The 17,999-nt window shown below is 36.1% G+C and overlaps 3 protein-coding genes across 5 annotated transcripts; 1 reads left to right on the forward strand and 2 right to left on the reverse strand.

The window, feature by feature from the left end:
- Positions 1–62: 62 nt before the first annotated feature.
- On the reverse strand, positions 63–3,428 carry LOC116019391 (transcription factor BIM2-like). 2 transcript variants are annotated; one of them, XM_031259570.1, is made up of 8 exons: positions 3,274–3,428; positions 3,020–3,154; positions 2,817–2,913; positions 2,104–2,173; positions 1,905–2,000; positions 832–1,051; positions 645–713; positions 234–368 (listed from the first exon to the last, which is right to left on the reverse strand). In XM_031259570.1, the coding sequence occupies exons 2-8, from the start codon at positions 3,105–3,107 to the stop codon at positions 364–366; spliced, it is 645 nt and encodes a 214-aa protein (XP_031115430.1). In that variant the 5' UTR covers positions 3,108–3,154; positions 3,274–3,428; the 3' UTR covers positions 234–363. The 2 variants fall into 2 exon arrangements, with proteins under 2 accessions (XP_031115429.1, XP_031115430.1); XM_031259569.1 differs by having other exon boundaries at positions 63–368; positions 645–1,051.
- A 7,014-nt stretch (positions 3,429–10,442) lies between these two features.
- On the reverse strand, positions 10,443–11,453 carry LOC116020448. Its single transcript, XM_031260922.1, has one exon. The coding sequence runs from the start codon at positions 11,451–11,453 to the stop codon at positions 10,443–10,445; it is 1,011 nt and encodes a 336-aa protein (XP_031116782.1).
- Positions 11,454–11,739: 286 nt separating this feature from the next.
- Positions 11,740–16,438, forward strand: LOC116021242 (O-fucosyltransferase 27). Of its 2 annotated transcripts, none has more exons than XM_031261857.1 (10): positions 11,740–12,332; positions 12,593–12,677; positions 12,797–12,870; positions 12,952–13,040; positions 13,153–13,396; positions 14,095–14,207; positions 14,284–14,374; positions 14,482–14,610; positions 14,703–15,250; positions 15,470–16,438. In XM_031261857.1, exons 1-10 carry the CDS (start codon positions 12,126–12,128, stop codon positions 15,951–15,953), a joined length of 2,064 nt encoding a protein of 687 aa, XP_031117717.1. In that variant the 5' UTR covers positions 11,740–12,125; the 3' UTR covers positions 15,954–16,438. The 2 variants fall into 2 exon arrangements, with proteins under 2 accessions (XP_031117717.1, XP_031117718.1); XM_031261858.1 differs by having other exon boundaries at positions 11,741–12,332; positions 12,800–12,870.
- Positions 16,439–17,999: the final 1,561 nt, after the last annotated feature.

Consider the following 17,999-nt stretch of genomic DNA (forward strand, 5'->3'; position numbering starts at 1 on the left):
TTTTTTTTTTTTTTTTTGAAAGGTAACCATACTAGTATTCACTTAAAATCAAGTTTCCAACATTAGTAATACTGAAATGCACTTTGTAAGCCTTTGTTCCAAAAAATAGTTATGAAACCATACAAGCGGGCTAGAAGCCGATTTAACTTTTAAGAAAACTCTGGCAAAAAGAGTAAGATAAAGATTAACTTTGTTCTTTTCTAAGCTTTTTATGAGGTTGGTCCCAAGTTGTGCGGCTGCTTAATCTTGTAAGATCGGCTCCAGTACTAGTGTCAGTGTGTTTGCCAATATCAAGTTGTACTGAAACATTGGCCTGCAACATATCCACTCCCAGCGATGCCAATGTCTGGTTTAGGGTATTCATCAACCTGTTCAAATCCAACATGATTACACAATTCCAAAACCGTTTGATCTTGTGTGAGACAATCTCAACTTTCAAATGAGATGTGTTATACTTTTTAATGAAATTATACATTTTCACTAAAAAGTAATGCACATTTCACATGAGACTGTCTCACACATATTTTTGTGTTCAAAAACAAGCAATACGATGGACAGCTAAGAAGTCACCAATAGTGACAACACAATTGATGCTATGTTTAATGGTTATTATTAAAATAGTGAATAGTGAATGCTTTTCTTGCCTCTGGGAGAACTCGTTTGAGATTCCAGCTTCTCCGCCTCCAGTTTCTGGCTCTTCTTGATCATTCTGACTGCAACCAGGAGCAGCTCTCTGAGTTTCATTTTGTTCATCAGGCCAATAAAATAATTGAGACTGAGAAGCCAAATGCTCAATTGAAGAAGATCCTGGTGAAAGTTGGACAGATGAACCTTCAAAGAAACTAGGCTGCATCTGCATGCCGAAGGAAATTGCTTCATTGGTCAATCTTTGGAGATCATCCATTGTTTTATACAACGCCTCAGCACTTGGATCAGATTCTATTGACTCATGAGTATTTGCAAGAATTTTTTGGTCCACAACACCATTGTCCTCGTGTGCAGAGCCATTCCTGATCAATTCAGAGTGCCCAACTGCCCCAGAAGAGCTCCTCTATTGGCAATAAAGATGAGAGGTTGATATCATGCTACCTTTAGAAAAAAAGAAAAAACCTAACCACCACAAACCCTAGAACTGAAAATTCCAATACAGTAGAAAGAGTAATCCAGCATCCTATCTATATTCCAAGTTCATCATTTGCAAATAACAGAAACTCGTTTATGTAAGTTTAAGCAGATGCTTAATTGAGAAATTTGCATCATAAACACACTTGAAAATCAGTATGTGTTTGTGCTACTTTAATAAACTTTTCACTTTACTACTACTATCATTAAAAGTAATATTCGTCTTCTCACAATAATTTTCATCCATGGACTTGAAGCAGGAGAATACTCTTTTGGAGAATAACAGAATTTGCCTAGAAATGCCAATAGCAAAGGCATAGATGAGTAGATTTGTGATTAACTTCATTAAACCAAGCAAACCTATACCCCTCCCACATTTTAAACTCAATTCATATTTTCTCAAAGGATGGATCCATATTCTTGACTATAACAAGATCAAATGCATGAATTAGCCAACACCTATGGTACCTTATGAGTATAATCAGGAGACACTAGCTTTAGTTCCAAAATGTTGATCCATGGTCGATTCAAATAAGTCCACAAAACTGAACCAACACTGACTCTTTCCAACAATCAGAAACTAGTATTGAATTAATTCAACAAATAGAAAACAAGTGAGGAACCACTGCTAGCCTCCTCTTGCTACAAAATAAAACTCCTATACTCATGAAAATAGAAAGGTGTAGAAACAATAAAATAATGTACTAATTCAACGTTTATGAATAAGTGCATGCAGCCACACAAGATGAACTTTTGTGCATGATGTGCTGTACAGAGTTTACCCATGGCATCAATTTGGAGGGCTCTTGACTCCAATCTTGGCATCCCCCCTCATACATTTGTATCCTCCCGTGTAAAAACTGGATGTACTGTATAACCTGTATTTAATATTCTTGTGAATGCATACATTGCACCGGAGTTCTGAAATTGATAAAAAAAACTAGAAGCAGAAAAATAGTCAAACAAGGTAGAGTAACACACCTCCAACAAGAATGAAGCTTTGTCTCTCTTGTTATCATTCTCTGGTATGAGATCCCTCAAAATCTGAAATCTGCAAAATAAAATAAAATAAAATAAAATAAACAATAACTCAGCTCCATCATATAATCAATGTTTAAATAGCTCAACGAGTAATTGCAAAGAGAGCAGAACATTAGAACCAGAGGAAAGACAATAAGTCCTCAGTTGAAATGATTCTGAAATTAAATCTTCATTGTTTTGACATTATTTTTTTATTTATGGCCTAGCACCTTTATGAGTACCTTATGCATTCCACCTTCAGTAAAGTCATAATGGACAAATAAATAGATGATACACAAGAGACTCGCCACATTTATAGACTACAGACTAATGGAGTAATGGCATATTGGCAATACATCCTAGAGAACAGCACTGGCTGACTTTCTTCTCGAATAAAAACAAACTACATTTTCCTCAAGATGAAGTGAAAACAAAGACCACTCCATATTTCCATAAACGAAAACATGAATCCAAGCCACTGAGAAGTGAGAACCTCAGAGACATTACAGGATTTCATCCATTAACACTTGTTGATAAAAGCACAAATTCATCCATCTTTCATGGCAAAAGCACTGCAGTGACAGCAAATAGCCATCTTCAACACTTCTTTTCACACTCAAAAACTTAACAATAACCAAAGCACTATCATACAGCACATTAAAAAGAAGGCTTGCCTCTCATTGATTTTGCTCCTCCTGCGCTGCTCTGTCTCAGAATGCTTGGACCGGACGGCATTTGCCTTCCGATCACCGCTCATCCCCTCTACTTTAACTGCCACAGTAAGAATCCAACGATTTAAATACTAAATCACCAGCACACATAGCTACCTAACCGTAAACCGATGTTTACACGCACCCGCGCAGGCGCGCACATATACCTTTCTGGGAAGAGCCATCTACACTTCTGGAAGAAAACTCCATGTCATAATCTTCATCGCTGTGATTCATCATCGCAGCTCTCAGCATTTCTACAGCTTCAGCTCAAACACTCCGGTCATAAACGACAATCAATCCTAATTAAAAAAAAAAAAAAAAAAAAAAAAAAAAACCATAACAAGTTAACAATCCTGCTCCAGATACACATACTAATACACGTACATGATAATGGCGAGAGAGGAGTACAGAGATAAACCTCACTTGGCGGCTACAGCCGTCGCGGCGGTCGGAAATATTCTCCGGCGACTACAAGTGCTGCGTATACTACATACACGTATGTACGTATAATCGTCTTCTGTATGTATCATGTCACGAATTGTTTTATCGCAGCGGATTATTATCTGGAGCCCTAATAAGTGAGGGCTTTCCTGGAACTATAATCAATTTTGACGGTTGGAGGGTGCTAACGTGCGCAGGGGCAGGTGAAATGTCCTAAAATTGCGCACCATTATATAATGTTGGGCCCACCGCTGCCGAATAGTTTCAGAATTGTACTGAAAATCGGGTGAAGTTGAAAATTTGTCCATTTTACATTACACAAAAGAGTTCCTCATTCCCGACGTCACACTACTTGTCTACTTCCTACTTCCTAACCTCTCCTTATTTCGCGAATACAATACTCTTTTGTCTCATTTTATATGTTCCAATTGTAATTATATACTTCATTAAAATTATTTATAATTTTATTTTTTATAATATTAAATTTAACATTAGTATAGAAAATGATAAATTATATTAAAAATGTCATTAAATACCAAAAAATTAAAATATTAAAAAATATGTAATTAATAAATAATTATTTTCATCAATAAATAATAAGCATAATATATAAAATGTGGCATATGTAGTAATATTTTAGGAATTACTGTGAGAGTTTGTAAATTTTATTTTATTAATCTAATTTTTTGTCAAATTTCTTTTTATTATATAATAAACAAGGTGTTTGTTTTCAAAAAGAAAAAAAGTTTTTGGTTGGGTGTAATTGGAATTCTTTTCCAATGCAATTCAATAGCTAAAATATATATATATATATATATATATATCTATATATATATATATATAGAGAGAGAGAGAGGGGGTTGCACTCTCGTGCGAACTCTCGCCCAGGTAGAAAATGAGAACGCTCCACAGCCGTTCACGTGTCCAGATCAACGAATCAGATGTAATTTTAAAAAAATGACGCGGTGGCATTTTCGTAAATAACTGGAACTTTGGTGCACCTAGTTTCACTTACAAGTGCACCTAGTTTCACTTAAAAGTGCACCTAGTTTCACTTACAAGTGCACCTATTTTCACTTACAAGTGCAAGTAATTTACCTTATTAATATTCATGCACCTATTTTCGCAAATACTTTCACTTACAAATGCAAGTAATTTACCTTGTTAATATTCATGCACCTGGGTGCAACCTAGGTGCACCTAGTTATAACATAGGTTGCACCTAGTTATAACATTAGGTGCACTTAGTATTGATGCCCACTGTACAATTCACTTGCACCTGTAATACATTTTACTTGCATCTACAATACATTTTATTTGCACTTGTGCAAGTAATTTACTTTGTTAACATTCATGCACCTAGTTGCAACCTATGTGCACCTAGTTATAGCAATAAGTGCACCTAGTTATAACATTAGGTGCACTTAGTATTGATGCTCATTGTACAATTTACTTGTACTTGTAATACATTTTACTTGCACGTGTGCACCTATTTTCACTTGCAGGTGCAAGTAATTTACCTTGTTAACATTTATGCACCTGGGTGCACCTATGTGCACCTAGTTATAACATGACGTGCACCTAGTTATAACGTTAGGTGCAACTACATTCCGGACACGTGGCGCGCTGTGATTCGTTCGCATTTCTCTCCTGAGCGACCAGTACGCATTTGAACGCGATCCTATATATATATATATATATATATATATATATATATATATATATATATATATATATATATATATATTGTTTGATTTAAGAAAATTGCAATTCTATTCACTCATTGAATTGAAATTCATATCCCCTTACCGATGAATTCTAATTTAGCAAGGAAAAGGAAACAAACAAACAAAAAAAGGAAATTGACATATTAGCCCTCGATTATTATTATTATTATTATTATACACAATAATATTTTAATCTTTATATCATTTCTTCCATTCCCATCTCTAATAATTATATTTTTAAATACCAAACAATGTAATTTGGATTCCTACTTTATTCACATCTTATTATTTTGTCATGGAATTATAATTATTTTACTCTTTAATTCATTCATACCAACAAAACGCCCTATAAATGCACATAGGAATAAGTTACGGGGTACTATTTTTCTAACAAAATGATTAAATATATCGTTGGAAAATACATAAGATGCAATTAGTCAATTAAGTTATTGATTGGGGAAAAAATGTAATTAACCCATTTAAAAAATTGTAAAAAATAAGTTAGGCCGTAAAAATAGATAATGAAAGTAATAGGTTGACAATCAATATTATTTTGACCATACGTTTCTTCTTTGGTTATAAATGTATACTTGCTTGATTACGACATTTAAAATGCCTTGTACTATCTTTTATTTCGCACACTCATAGAAAGCAACCAACCCCAACTTAGTCATGCTCTGGTTAAGTGCATGCATGATCAATTCCACTTATGTCGAATAAACATTACTACTTATAATCACCATCACTCACAGTGTCTTATTTTAAAATGTGAGTAGAGTCACACTTTGTTACCTCTGTCTTGTATATTCCTTCACCCTATCTCACTAAACATATACATATCTAATTGTCTATTGAAATTTTCATCAATCCAATATCATGTCAATTATATAAATAAAAATAAGAATTGAATGTAAACATAAACTTTAAATTTGTAAATAAACAAAGTCCATAAAAGGTTAAAAATGTTATGAAAATAATAATAATAATAATATTAATAAGAAGCAGAATAGCAGCAGCGAATCAGTAGGATGAGAGAATTTAGAGGATTGCTAATATTTCATATATCATGTGTAATGAAGAACAAAGAAGTGAGGGGGTATTTATAGTATCAGATTGAGGAGTAAACAAATATATTATTTGCATAAGGTAAACAAGTGTCAAAGCTAGTCTAGTTAGCTGATCAAAATGTAGCTTTGCCTTGACATGCTTGTGGTCACGTGTTCCATTCCTAACAGTTGCTTTGGAACTTGAAGCTATCCTTTTGAAAGCTGAGAACCGCCATTCCATATAATAATATTCATTATTTACAGATACTTTATTCTTATAGATAAAGTAGCTTGATGGACAAAGTTTCAACTTTTTGCATATGAGGTTAAGGGTTCAAAACTCAACTTAGACATCCACATTTCTTTTTGTTTCACAACACTCCCCCTTGGATGTCTACAGGGGAACACTATATTGCATCGTTAAAAACCTTACCAAAGAAAAACCCAGTGGGAAAAAACCTTGGTTAAGGGAAAAAGAGTACAATAATATGCTCCCCCTGATGACGACATCACTAAAGATCTTTAAGGTGGCGCATACCAATTCCATGAACTAACTTCTTGAATGTAGCCGTTGGTAATGCCTTGGTAAATAGATCTGCTAAGTTCTCACTTGAACGAATCTGTTGAATATTCATCTCACCATTCTTCTGAAGGTCATGAGTGAAGAAGAACTTTAGCGAAATGTGTTTTATTCTATCTCCTTTGATATATCCCTCATTCAACTGAGCGATACATGCTGCATTGTCTTCATATATTGTTGTTGGAGTATCATCTACAAACAACCCGCACGTCCTACCGAGTAATTGATCTAAGCCATACACATTCTTGGCTTGCTTCATGAATAGCAATTAGCTCAGCATGATTTGAAGAAGTGACCACAATTGTCTGCTTGGTAGAACGCCAAGATATAGCAGCACATGCACTCATAAACAAATAACCAGTTTGGGATCGCGCTTTATGCGAATCCGAGAGATATCCGGCATCTGCATAACCAACCAAGTCTAATTTGGGACCTTTTTCATAAAATAAACCCAAATCGATGGTTCCTTGGAGGTAGCGTAATATATGTTTGATACCGTTCCAGTGCCTTCGTGTTGGACAAGAACTGTATCTTGCTAACAGATTAACAGAAAATGCAATATCAGGTCTTGTGTTATTAGCAAGATACATTAGTGCACCTATTGCACTAAGATATGGCATTTCCGGACTAAGGATTTCTTCATCATCTTCTTGAGGTCTAAACGGATCCTTTTTCACATCAAGAGATCGAACAACCATTGGACTACTCAATGGATGTGCTTTGTCCATATAAAATCTCCTAAGGACCCTTTTGGTATAATTTGATTGATGAACAAATATTCCTTTATCTAGATGTTCAATTTGTAGGCCAAGACAGAATTTTGTTTGCCCAAGATCTTTCATTTCAAATTCCTTTTTCAAATAATTTACTGTTGTTGGGATTTCCTCAGGGGTTCCAATGATGTTCAAATCATCAACATAAATAGCAATTATAACAAATCCATCTCCAGATCTCTTGATAAAAACACATGGACAAATTGAGTCATTGGTATAACCTTCTTTTAGTAAATATTCACTAAGTCGGTTATACCACATGCGCCCTGATTGTTTCAGTCCATATAACGATCTTTGTAACTTTATTGAATAAAGTTCTCGAGGACTCGTTTTATGTCTTTCAGGCATTTTCAATCCATCAGGGATCTTCATGTAAATGTCATTATCAAGTGAGCCATACAAATAAGCTGTTATAACATCCATTAGGTGCATATTTAGCCTTTCATGCACTGCTAAGCTAATGAGGTATCGTAATGTTACAACATCCACTACAGGGGAATATGTTTCATCATAATCGATACCTGGTCTTTGGGAGAATCCTTGTGCTACGAGTCTTGCTTTATACCTTGTAATCTCATTTTTCTCATTTCTCTTTCTTACAAAGACCCATTTGCACCCCACAGCTTTTACCTTTTCAGGTGTTCGGACGATTGGGCCAAATACTTTTCGTTTTTCAAGAGACTTTAATTCTGCTTGTATAGCATCTTTCCACTTAGGCCAATCATCTCTATTTTGACATTCATGAATGGATCTTGGTTCATGATCCATATCATCATTCATGATACTCAATGCGACATTATATGCAAAATAGTCATCCAAAGTGACTTCATTTCTATTGCATATATTTTCAGCATTAGTATAATTTACCAAAATCTCTTCATTTTTCTCAATTTCTGGTGAATGAATTTCTCTAGAGATTTCATTCCCATCAGATTCATTTATTTGACTTTTCTCATGAATGTCATTATTTTCACAAAGATCATTCTTTGTATTGACCTTTCTTTTTCGAGGATTTTTGTCCTTCGAACCAATAGGTCTTCCACGCTTCAAGTGTACTTGAGATTCATTGCTAGTTTGACCTTTTGGAATATCAATACTAGCAGGAACATTAGCTGCTGGGATATAAGACTTTGTTACCCATTTTGGGTCAGCAGATGCATCTGGCAGTCTATTGGTCAAATCTCGTAAATTGATTATCTTTTGAACTTCTTGTTCACATTGCTGAGTCCTAGGATCTAGATGAAGCAATGAAGGAGTATTCCATGTTATTGTTCTTTCCACAACTTTAAATGAAGGAGTATTCCATGTTATTGTTCTTTCCACAACTTTATTTTCTTGAGTATTCCATGTTATTGTTCTTTCCACAACTTTATTTTCTTCTCTTAATGTTGGAAATGTTCTTTCCACAACTTTATTTTCTTCTCTTAATGTTGGAAAGGATGTTTCATCAAAATGACATTCTTCTCTTAATGTTGGAAAGGATGTTTCATCAAAATGACAGTCAGCAAAGCGTGCAGTAAATAGATCTCCATCAAAATGACAGTCAGCAAAGCGTGCAGTAAATAGATCTCTTGTTAATGGCTCAAGATATTTAATTATAGAGGGAGATTCATAGCCAACATATATTCCTAATCTCCTTTGAGGGCCCATTTTAGTACGTTGTGGTGGAGCAATAGGAATATAGACTACACATCCAAATGTTCTCAGATGGGAAATATTTGGTTCATGACCAAATGCTAATTGCAATGGAGAGAACTTATGATAACTTGTCGGCCTAATGCGAATTAGCGCCGCTGCATGCAAAATAGCATGTCCCCACACAGAAGAAGGGAGTTTGCTTTTCATAAGTAATGGTCTAGCTATTAATTGTAACCTTTTGATAAGTGATTCTGCTAGACCATTCTGTGTGTGAACATGTGCTACTGAATGTTCAACATCAATCCCAAGTGATGTACAATAATTATTAAAAGCTTGGGATGTAAACTCTCCAGCATTATCCATGCAGATTGATTTAATTGGATGGTCAGGAAAATGTGCTCGTAGCCTTATTATCTGAGCAAGTAATCTCGCAAATGCCATATTACGAGATGATAATAAGCATACATGTGACCATCTAGTTGAAGCATCAATTAAGACCATAAAGTATTTAAATGGTCCACATGATGGATGTATAGGTCCACATATATCACCTTGAATTCGTTCCAGGAATGCAGGTGATTCAATACCAACTTTGGTTGGTGATGGCCTTATAATCAATTTCCCTTGAGAACATGCAGAACAGAAGAATTCATTTCCTTGAAATATTTTATGCTCTTTCAAGGTATGGCCATATGTATTTTCAATAATCTTTCTCATCATCACATATCCAGGATGACCCAATCGGTCGTGCCAAATCTTAAATTCATTTAAGTCAGTAAACCTTTTGTTTACAATAAGATTGGCTTCAATGGCACTTATTTTTGTGCAATACAAACCTTGTGGAAGAGCATGAAATTTTTCTAACACATATTTCTTTCCAGATATTGCCTTTGTAACTTGGAGGAATTCTTGATTCCTTTCTTCTATAGTCTCAACATGATATCCGTTATTTCGAATATCTTTAAAACTTAATAAATTTATGTGAGACTTTGGAGAGAACAATGCATCTTCTATTATCAATTTTGTTCCTCCAGGCAATAATATATTGGCTCTTCCAGAACCCTCAATCATTTTTGCACTACCACATATTGTAGTGACAAATGCCTCATTCTTTTCCAAAAGGCAAAAATACTTTGTGCTTTTAAGAATTGTATGTGTGGTTGCACTATCCACAATACATACATCTTCTTCATTTGCCTTTGGTTTAATCACAAGTGATGATGTGCTCATTTGTGTTTCTATATAATAACGCAAGGGAAATATATTTAATTAGAAACATTACATAGTAGTAAACAAAACAAACATATAGATCTAATAAACTTAAAGGCAAAAACAACAACAGTATAACATATAGATATAGTAAGCTCCAAAAGTAAATAACATCAATCTTTCTTCTCTATTGGCCCAAGGTAGTCTTCCACATCCAAATGTGTGATGTCAAAATCGTCATTCACAAGAACATTGTTGGATTCTATATTCTTTCCTTTCTCTTTCAGGGATGCTTGATAGAGATCCACAAGGTGCCTTGCAGTACGACAAGTGTGCTCCCAATGGCCAGTCATACAACAACGATAACATGTGTTTTCAACATTTTTGGGAGGATTTCCATGCTTTTCCTTGTCATGTTTTGCACCATTATTTTCCCATTTTCGGTGGTAACTTTTGTTTTTGAAATTATAACCACCATGACGATTTTGTCCATGACCGGGATTATAACCATGGTTTCGTCCATGACCACGGCCACGGCCACGACCACGACCACGACCACGGCCTCTTGTATTTTCATTGTTATATGACACACCATTGGCCTCAGGAAATGGGATAGAACCAGTAGGTCGTGTCTCGTGGTTTTTCATCAACAGCTCATTGTTTTGTTCAGCCACAAGGAGACATGAAATTAATTGAGAATATTTGGAAAAACCCTTTTCTCTATATTGCTGTTGAAGCACAATATTGGATGCATGAAAAGTAGAGAAGGTTTTCTCAAGCATATCCTCATCAGTAATTTTTTCTCCACATAATAACAACTGAGAGCTGATTTTGAACATAGCAGAATTATATTCGCTCACAGTTTTGAAATCTTGCAATCGCAAGTGAATCCAATCATATCGGGCCTTTGGGAGAATTACTGTTCTCTGATGATCATATCTCTCTTTCAACATTTTCCAGAGCTCAAGCGGCTCTTTCACTATGAGATATTCATCTTTCAACCCTTGGTCAAGGTGATGGCGTATGAAAATCATCGCCTTTGCCCGATCTTGTATCGAGGCATCATTATTCTCTTTAACAGTTTCACCAAGACCCTTTGCATTTAGATGCATTTCAACATCCAATGCACATGATAGATAATTTTTCCCAGATATATCAAGTCCAACAAATTCAAGATTTGACATATTTGTGATATATTTTACTCTTATAGATGAAGTAGTTTGATGGACAAAGCTTCAACTTTTTGCATATGAGGTTAAGGGTTCAAAACTCAACTTAGACATCCACATTTCTTTTTGTTTCACAACAAAAAATGCATTATTCATTTTTATTGCTTGAAATGGTATCGGGTCAACATCATGTGAACTGCTTCAGATCTGACAACATCGGACGGTCAACATCCACTTGGGCCCAAACTTACCGGGCCATACGATCCATCAAGATTTAGATCCTGTAAGAGGTTACGTATACACGGCCCACTTCTGAGCAAAAAACCATTTACTATCCACGTGATGCTGACAAGAGTCACGTGACATCAAACCTTAATTATGCCAAAGTACTCCCAATTTAGGAACCCCTACTTCCACGCGCCGCTGTCCGGAGCCTCCATTATTGACCCCTTTATCCAACCCACCGTGTACTCCACGCGCTGCCACCTCCATGTGTCCCCTCCACTGTGCTATTGTACACTTTGACTTCTCATATTACCAGCTTCTTGAAAGTCCAAATTCCTTCTTCTTTTTTTTTTCTTTTTTCCCCAAAATTTTTGTGTTTTCTTTTCTTTTCTTTTTTTGGTTTTTATTTTTTTTGGGCAGTCTTCAGTCTTCTCTGGTTATCTGTGTTCTTGCTGGGTGGAGATGAAGACGAAAGGGGAAGGGAAGACGATGGTGTCGAAGAAGATGAAATGGGTGGGGCTAGTGGGGCTAGTCGTCTCTGCTCTCTCCCTCGTCACTCACTTTCTTCTTGCTCGCCACACTTACGGCGGCGCCGTGTCGGAGTTCCGGTCTTCTGTCACCATATTCTCGTGGAGGCCCATTTTCGACAATGCAGATCTTCCCACTGCTGTAATTTTGCTCTAACCCATCAAAGATCTGTTCTTTGCTTGCTTGTTTTGTTGCTCTGTTGATTAGATTGTGAAAAAATCATGAATCTGGGGGGTGGAATCCGGGAAAGGAACGACCTTTTTATGATTGTCGGATACATGCTGTAGTTCTTTTTTCTTAATCATTTGCTAATTTCGAGTATTAGGTAGTGCAGTTGAGGTTACTGAAGGTTGACTTGTGTGTTTGGTGGATTTCAATGTTATTTATTTGTTCTTTTGTAGAATCTGATTCATGGAAGACTTTGGGGTCCGGTTAGGCCTCTTGAATATTTACATGCTGATGCCAATCCTGGATCCAATTATCCAGGTTAGATTATACAAAACTGGGTAGATTGATGTTTGGTGTGAAGAAGTTAAAGGAATATAATCAATTTTTTTTTTTTTTTTTGGCTTGTTGGTTTGTGCTTCAAATTCTGGTGTTTCTAGCAGCTCCTGAAGTTATGTCAACTGGGTTTATCTTTGTGAGGATACGAGGTGGTTTCCATGAGATCAGGAATTCGGTATGGATGTTATTTCTGGATGATGGTCTAATCTGGTAATCTCATGATGTTTTATCAACTTAAAGTTGCTGTTTTTGTCAGATTTCTGATGTTGTTGCTGTTGCTCGGCTTCTCAATGCTACGCTCGTTGTTCCAGAGATTCAGTCTACAACGAGCAGCAAGGGGATCAGGTACATTTTTAAGTTTTAACACGTGAATATGTAATTAGGAAAATCACGAGATGTTGAGATGTGTGAGAATTGGATGTAATGTTTTGAGTTTTGATTCGTTTTAAATTTGCAGCTCAGAGTTCAAGAGTTTTGCTTACCTCTACAATGAGGATCAGTTCATGGCAGCTTTGGCAAACGATGTGAAAATTGTGAAAACACTTCCAAAAAATCTCAAAGGAGCGAGGAGGAAGAAAGAAATTCCTTCGTTCAGAGTGTCCTACTCAGCATCGCCGTATTTTTACCTGCGCCATGTTCTCCCCGTGCTGACCCGACACTCGGTTGTTGAGCTTGTTGTTTCTGACGGTGGATGCTTGCAGGTGAATAGGGAACAATCTTTCCAATTTGTGGTTTAGCTATTACTAGTTCAATTTGGTTCTGCAATGTTTTCAATGAAAATAGTTTGCTTATCTTTGACAGAAGTAATATAGCTTGTTAAGTTACTACATAAACCGTGTCTAGAAATATAATTCATAAGGTTACAACTCAAATGAGTATAAGATCTATAGTTTATACTCTTATTTGAACTCAAGAATCTACTTCAAACTTGTGATCTCTGTTCAAGTAAGCCTACAAATAGCTCAGCAATGGGTACGAGTTAGATATGCTTGTCCATTCATTTTTGGATGACTACCCGAGGGTGTGCACGGGTAAACCCCGCCTTGTGACCCTAACTGACTAAGGATCACAAGGAGGTAAACCAGCTTAGGTTGCCCATAGTTGATTGGCTCAAACCAAGAAAGCCAATAAGTTGCTCCCAACTTGTAATTTGTGGTTACCAAGTCAACAGTCTAACCAACTTGACTGATCTTGCCATTCATTTCCTGAGAGAACTTTTTTTGCAATGGCTTGTGAAGACTGTTAAAGACTCGGCATCTAAGTCTAAACATCGATTCTATGTTTTGCACCTCTATTATTTTCTTTATTTGTTCAGGATATAAACTATTCAATGTGGATTTGCAGCCTAATATAATTGTTCTTCGAATATTGACTTTTTCGCTTGCTGGATATGATGTAGTCCACATTGCCTTCACATCTTATTGAATACCAAAAGCTGAGATGTCGGGTTGCTTTTCATGCCCTGAGATTCAGAGATGAGGTCCAAGAACTTGCTATTAAAATTTTGAATAGGTAATTTCTACTTATGGCTATTTCTCAAGCACTTTAATTCTACACTATACTTGGCTTACTTGTCGAGTACATTCAGATTACGAGCTTCAGGACGGCCATTTCTAGCATATGATCCTGGGATGACGAGAGATGCTTTGGCATACCACGGCTGTGCAGAGCTTTTTCAGGTAGTGTTTCAAATATTACCTAGCTTCATTGACATCTTAAATCTCGGGTCGAAATTGATAGATTTTCCAGGATCTAAGATATATCGTGCTTGAAAACTTGTCTCCAGGATGTGCATACGGAGCTTATCCTGCACAGGAGATCATGGATGATCAAACGCAGAATTCTGAAGGGAAATCTTTCTGTAGATTCTGCTAAACAACGTCTTAATGGATTGTGTCCTCTTATGCCTGAAGAGGTATAGTATAAATGTATAATACATCTTTAGTCACGACTTTGGATGAATCTATTCCTGAATAGTAATCATAGGATCTAATGAATGTTTAACAGGTTGGGATTCTTCTACGAGCATATGGTTACAAACCAGACACTATCATTTATATATCTGGCGGGGAGGTCTTTGGTGGACGAAAGCAGTTAATTCCACTTCATGCTATGTTTGATAATCTTGTTGACAGAACATCCTTAAGCACTCTGTGGGAGCTGAGTAAAATGTATGGTCGTGAGACCACGCTTGTGGACAAACATTCGACGACTCCTTTGATCAAGGAAGACCGAAAATCTCGTGACTGGAAAACTTCTGGTCCACGTCCTCGCCCTCTTCCACCTCCCCCAGCACGACCCAAATCATACAACATTGAAGGTTGGTGGGGTTGGGTGGCTGAGAGTGATAATGAGCCCGAGAGTAGTATTGAAGAGTTGAGGACTAATGCTCACAAGTTGTTATGGGAAGCAATAGACTACATAATCTGCCTCGAAGCAGACGCATTCCTTGCTGGATTCGATCGTGATGGTAAAGGGCACCCCAATTTTGCTAGTTTAGTAATGGGGCATAGGCTTTATCAGTTCGCTCCATCGAGAACATACAATCCTAACAGGTAAATATTTATTCTCGGAGAACCATGTATAAGTTTTCTGTAATGTGATTGCTTCCTTTTTTTGTTTTATAGGAGAGTAAGAAAATCTATTTTTAATTTTATTTTTTTTGAGTACTATTGACTCTGTTACAATGTAGTATCTGTTCTGGTTAGCAGCATCCAACTTGATTTCCTAATAAACTGTTCTGATGGTTGTTAATCTCCCGTTCTACTCTGCAGAAAAGAAATCGCAAAGCTTTTCGAAGAGATTCGCGATACATTATATCAGGCCAACCGTACTTGGATAACATCCATACGCAAGAGCCTGAGGAGAAATTTGGTTGATGGATTAGTTAAGGAATCAAAAAGAACAAGACCACTGTCTCTTCTCGCCTTTCCAATTCCAGAATGTTCTTGCACAATGCATGTTTCCACCGAAAAATCAGCCAATGCTTCGAGTCCTTCCCCACATTCTCAAATATCCGATTCCCTTGGACCTCTGAGGCGCTGCCCTTCATGGATGATGAATGACCACGCCATATCCCAATCGAAGGAGGAAAGCGAAGAGGATGTTGATTTAGACGATTCCTTGTCTTCTGGATTGTTCTTTCGGCAAACCAACAACAACAACAATAATAATCACGAAGGCGATAGTGGAGAGATAAGCAACAAAGAAGAAGCTCTGGTGGAAGATCAAGAAGAGCTCGAGGGAGGAGAAAGATGAGTTCAGGCAAAGTATAATGCAGAGGACGAACGAAATTTCTAGCTGTCGAGTCATCGAATGCAGTTCCTATAAGTCTATAACAGCGTAATCTGAAACAGACAGGGATGTGTTATGACTGAAACCGTGGATTCCACAGGTATGAAAAGAAAATTCGGGGAAAGGAAATCCAGAAGGCTAATGAGTGTTTGTTGAATAGATGAAAAGAAAATGGTGTTGATGAAGAAAAAATGAATAGGTAGAGCAGATGAAACATAGGCTGAAAGAACAGTTTCTAAGGAGAATAGATAGTGGCTGAGGTTTTGCATCACAACTGACAGAGAGCATATTTTTGTGGAGAACTCATGTCAGGGATTCTTTGATGTTTGTTTTAGTGTCATTTTCACTAAGGTGTGAACTCTAATTGTAGCTATCCAGGGGTAATTCTCTGACTTTCCTTTTGAAAACTGCAAAATCTTGGATCCAAGGATCTGCTGTTTTTTCCTCCACATTGTTTATTGGTGTGGCACTCCATATTTCATAAAAGCACATTTTGTCCAAAGGATAGACCTGGGATGAGATGTCATCTAGGAAATAGGTATAAAATGGGATGACATCCTGGAAAATAGTGAGACCTGTGTATTGACTATAGAGTGGTTCTTCTATCTAACAAAACTAAGAGCATTCTTAATAGTTAATTTTTTGTACAAATTTTAAGATGCCATTAGGAGAGGGAGGAAAAAAAGAGAGGAGTAAAACAGTTCGCTGGGCGGGGCCGTCTACGCAGCTGCCTTGCATGCCGAAGTTGGCGAATTTCTTTTATTTTTGAGTGGTCCTACTTTTATGTAAAAGACAAGGTTCTTAGAGCATCCTTATCAGTTGAGTTTTTTCTCCAGTTTTTTGTGGGCCTCAACATCCACCTCATCATCCACTATCTCACTCAATCATAAAAACTCTTCTTCACATCAATTTAATTATTTAAAGTTCTTTCACAGATTTTTTATGGGCCCACAATTTTCTATTCTATATTTTAATTATTTGAACTATAAATTTATAATTATAAAAATTAATTAAAATAAACATACTTAAATTTAATTAAAATGATAATTATTAACATTTAAATTAATTTACATTGTTGCTCTACTTATTTTAATCATTTTGATTTTAATTGTAATTAAATCATTCAAAATTTAATTAAAAATATGTATTATATAATTAAAATTTGTGATAAATTTATAATATAAATAATAAAACAATAAAAAACAAACAAATTAAATGTTTTGTCAAAAAAAGATTGAGTGTGCGCCTGTGTGGCTATGTCCCGACTCTCGCAATGCTCATTAATTTAAAAAAATAATAATAATAAAAACAAAGAGAGGCTGGCGGCCACTCTCAATCTCCCAAGCGGGCGCGGGCGGTTTGTTGTTTATTTATTTATTTATTTATTTATTTCTGACATTATCTTGGCATTTGCAGGAAGACCCAAGCATGAAAGAACTCCTTTCTACATCAGTTTCAGAATCATGAAGTAGTTATTTCTCTGCTATGAACCCCAAAAAAATATTGATAGGAATGCTCTTAGGTTGCAATGGTTATTGTGTGGACCGTGGTCTCCACAGTTGTGCGGACCATGTCCAGAAACGATGCCGTTTTACTTAGTTTCATTTTTCGCGTGCTCAGCTGCAACAATAACTCATAATGTACATTATTTTAAAATATAATGTACTTTATTTTAAAGCATAATGTACATTATATTAGCTAAGATGTTTCATTATTTGAACACGTAATGCAAATTATTTTAATACATAATATACATTATCTTAACACATAATGTACATTATTTTAAAACAAAATGTACGTTATTCGAACACATAATGTACATTATTTTTTACTCATAATATTCACGACGATATTTTGAACCGTGGTCCACATAATAATTTACCCAAGTTGAGATCTTACCTCCTCTCTTCTCTCCCTCTACGTAAACTTTCATTCCTAAAAAAGCACACCAAGATGCTCTAACAACCAAATAAGTTAGGTTGCAATGTCGCATTTACTCATGGGTTGAAT

This window comes from Ipomoea triloba, chromosome 5 (assembly GCF_003576645.1).
Source record: "Ipomoea triloba cultivar NCNSP0323 chromosome 5, ASM357664v1".
Lineage (NCBI taxonomy): Eukaryota > Viridiplantae > Streptophyta > Magnoliopsida > Solanales > Convolvulaceae > Ipomoea > Ipomoea triloba.

Bases quoted from the DNA above. Each gene is read 5' to 3' on its own strand.
- LOC116021242 (XM_031261857.1), top strand. From the start codon at position 12,126: ATGAAGACGAAAGGGGAAGGGAAGACGATGGTGTCGAAGAAGATGAAA. The intron at 12,871-12,951 runs GTATGGATGTTA...TGTTTTTGTCAG, and splicing joins TCCATGAGATCAGGAATTCG to ATTTCTGATGTTGTTGCTGT. The intron at 13,041-13,152 runs GTACATTTTTAA...TTAAATTTGCAG, and splicing joins ACGAGCAGCAAGGGGATCAG to CTCAGAGTTCAAGAGTTTTG.
- LOC116019391 (XM_031259569.1), bottom strand. From the start codon at position 3,107: ATGCTGAGAGCTGCGATGATGAATCACAGCGATGAAGATTATGACATG. The intron at 1,052-1,904 runs GTAAACTCTGTA...TATTGCCAATAG, and splicing joins CCTCCAAATTGATGCCATGG to AGGAGCTCTTCTGGGGCAGT. The intron at 369-644 runs GCAAGAAAAGCA...GGATTTGAACAG, and splicing joins TCAAACGAGTTCTCCCAGAG to GTTGATGAATACCCTAAACC.
- LOC116020448 (XM_031260922.1), bottom strand. From the start codon at position 11,453: ATGTCAAATCTTGAATTTGTTGGACTTGATATATCTGGGAAAAATTAT.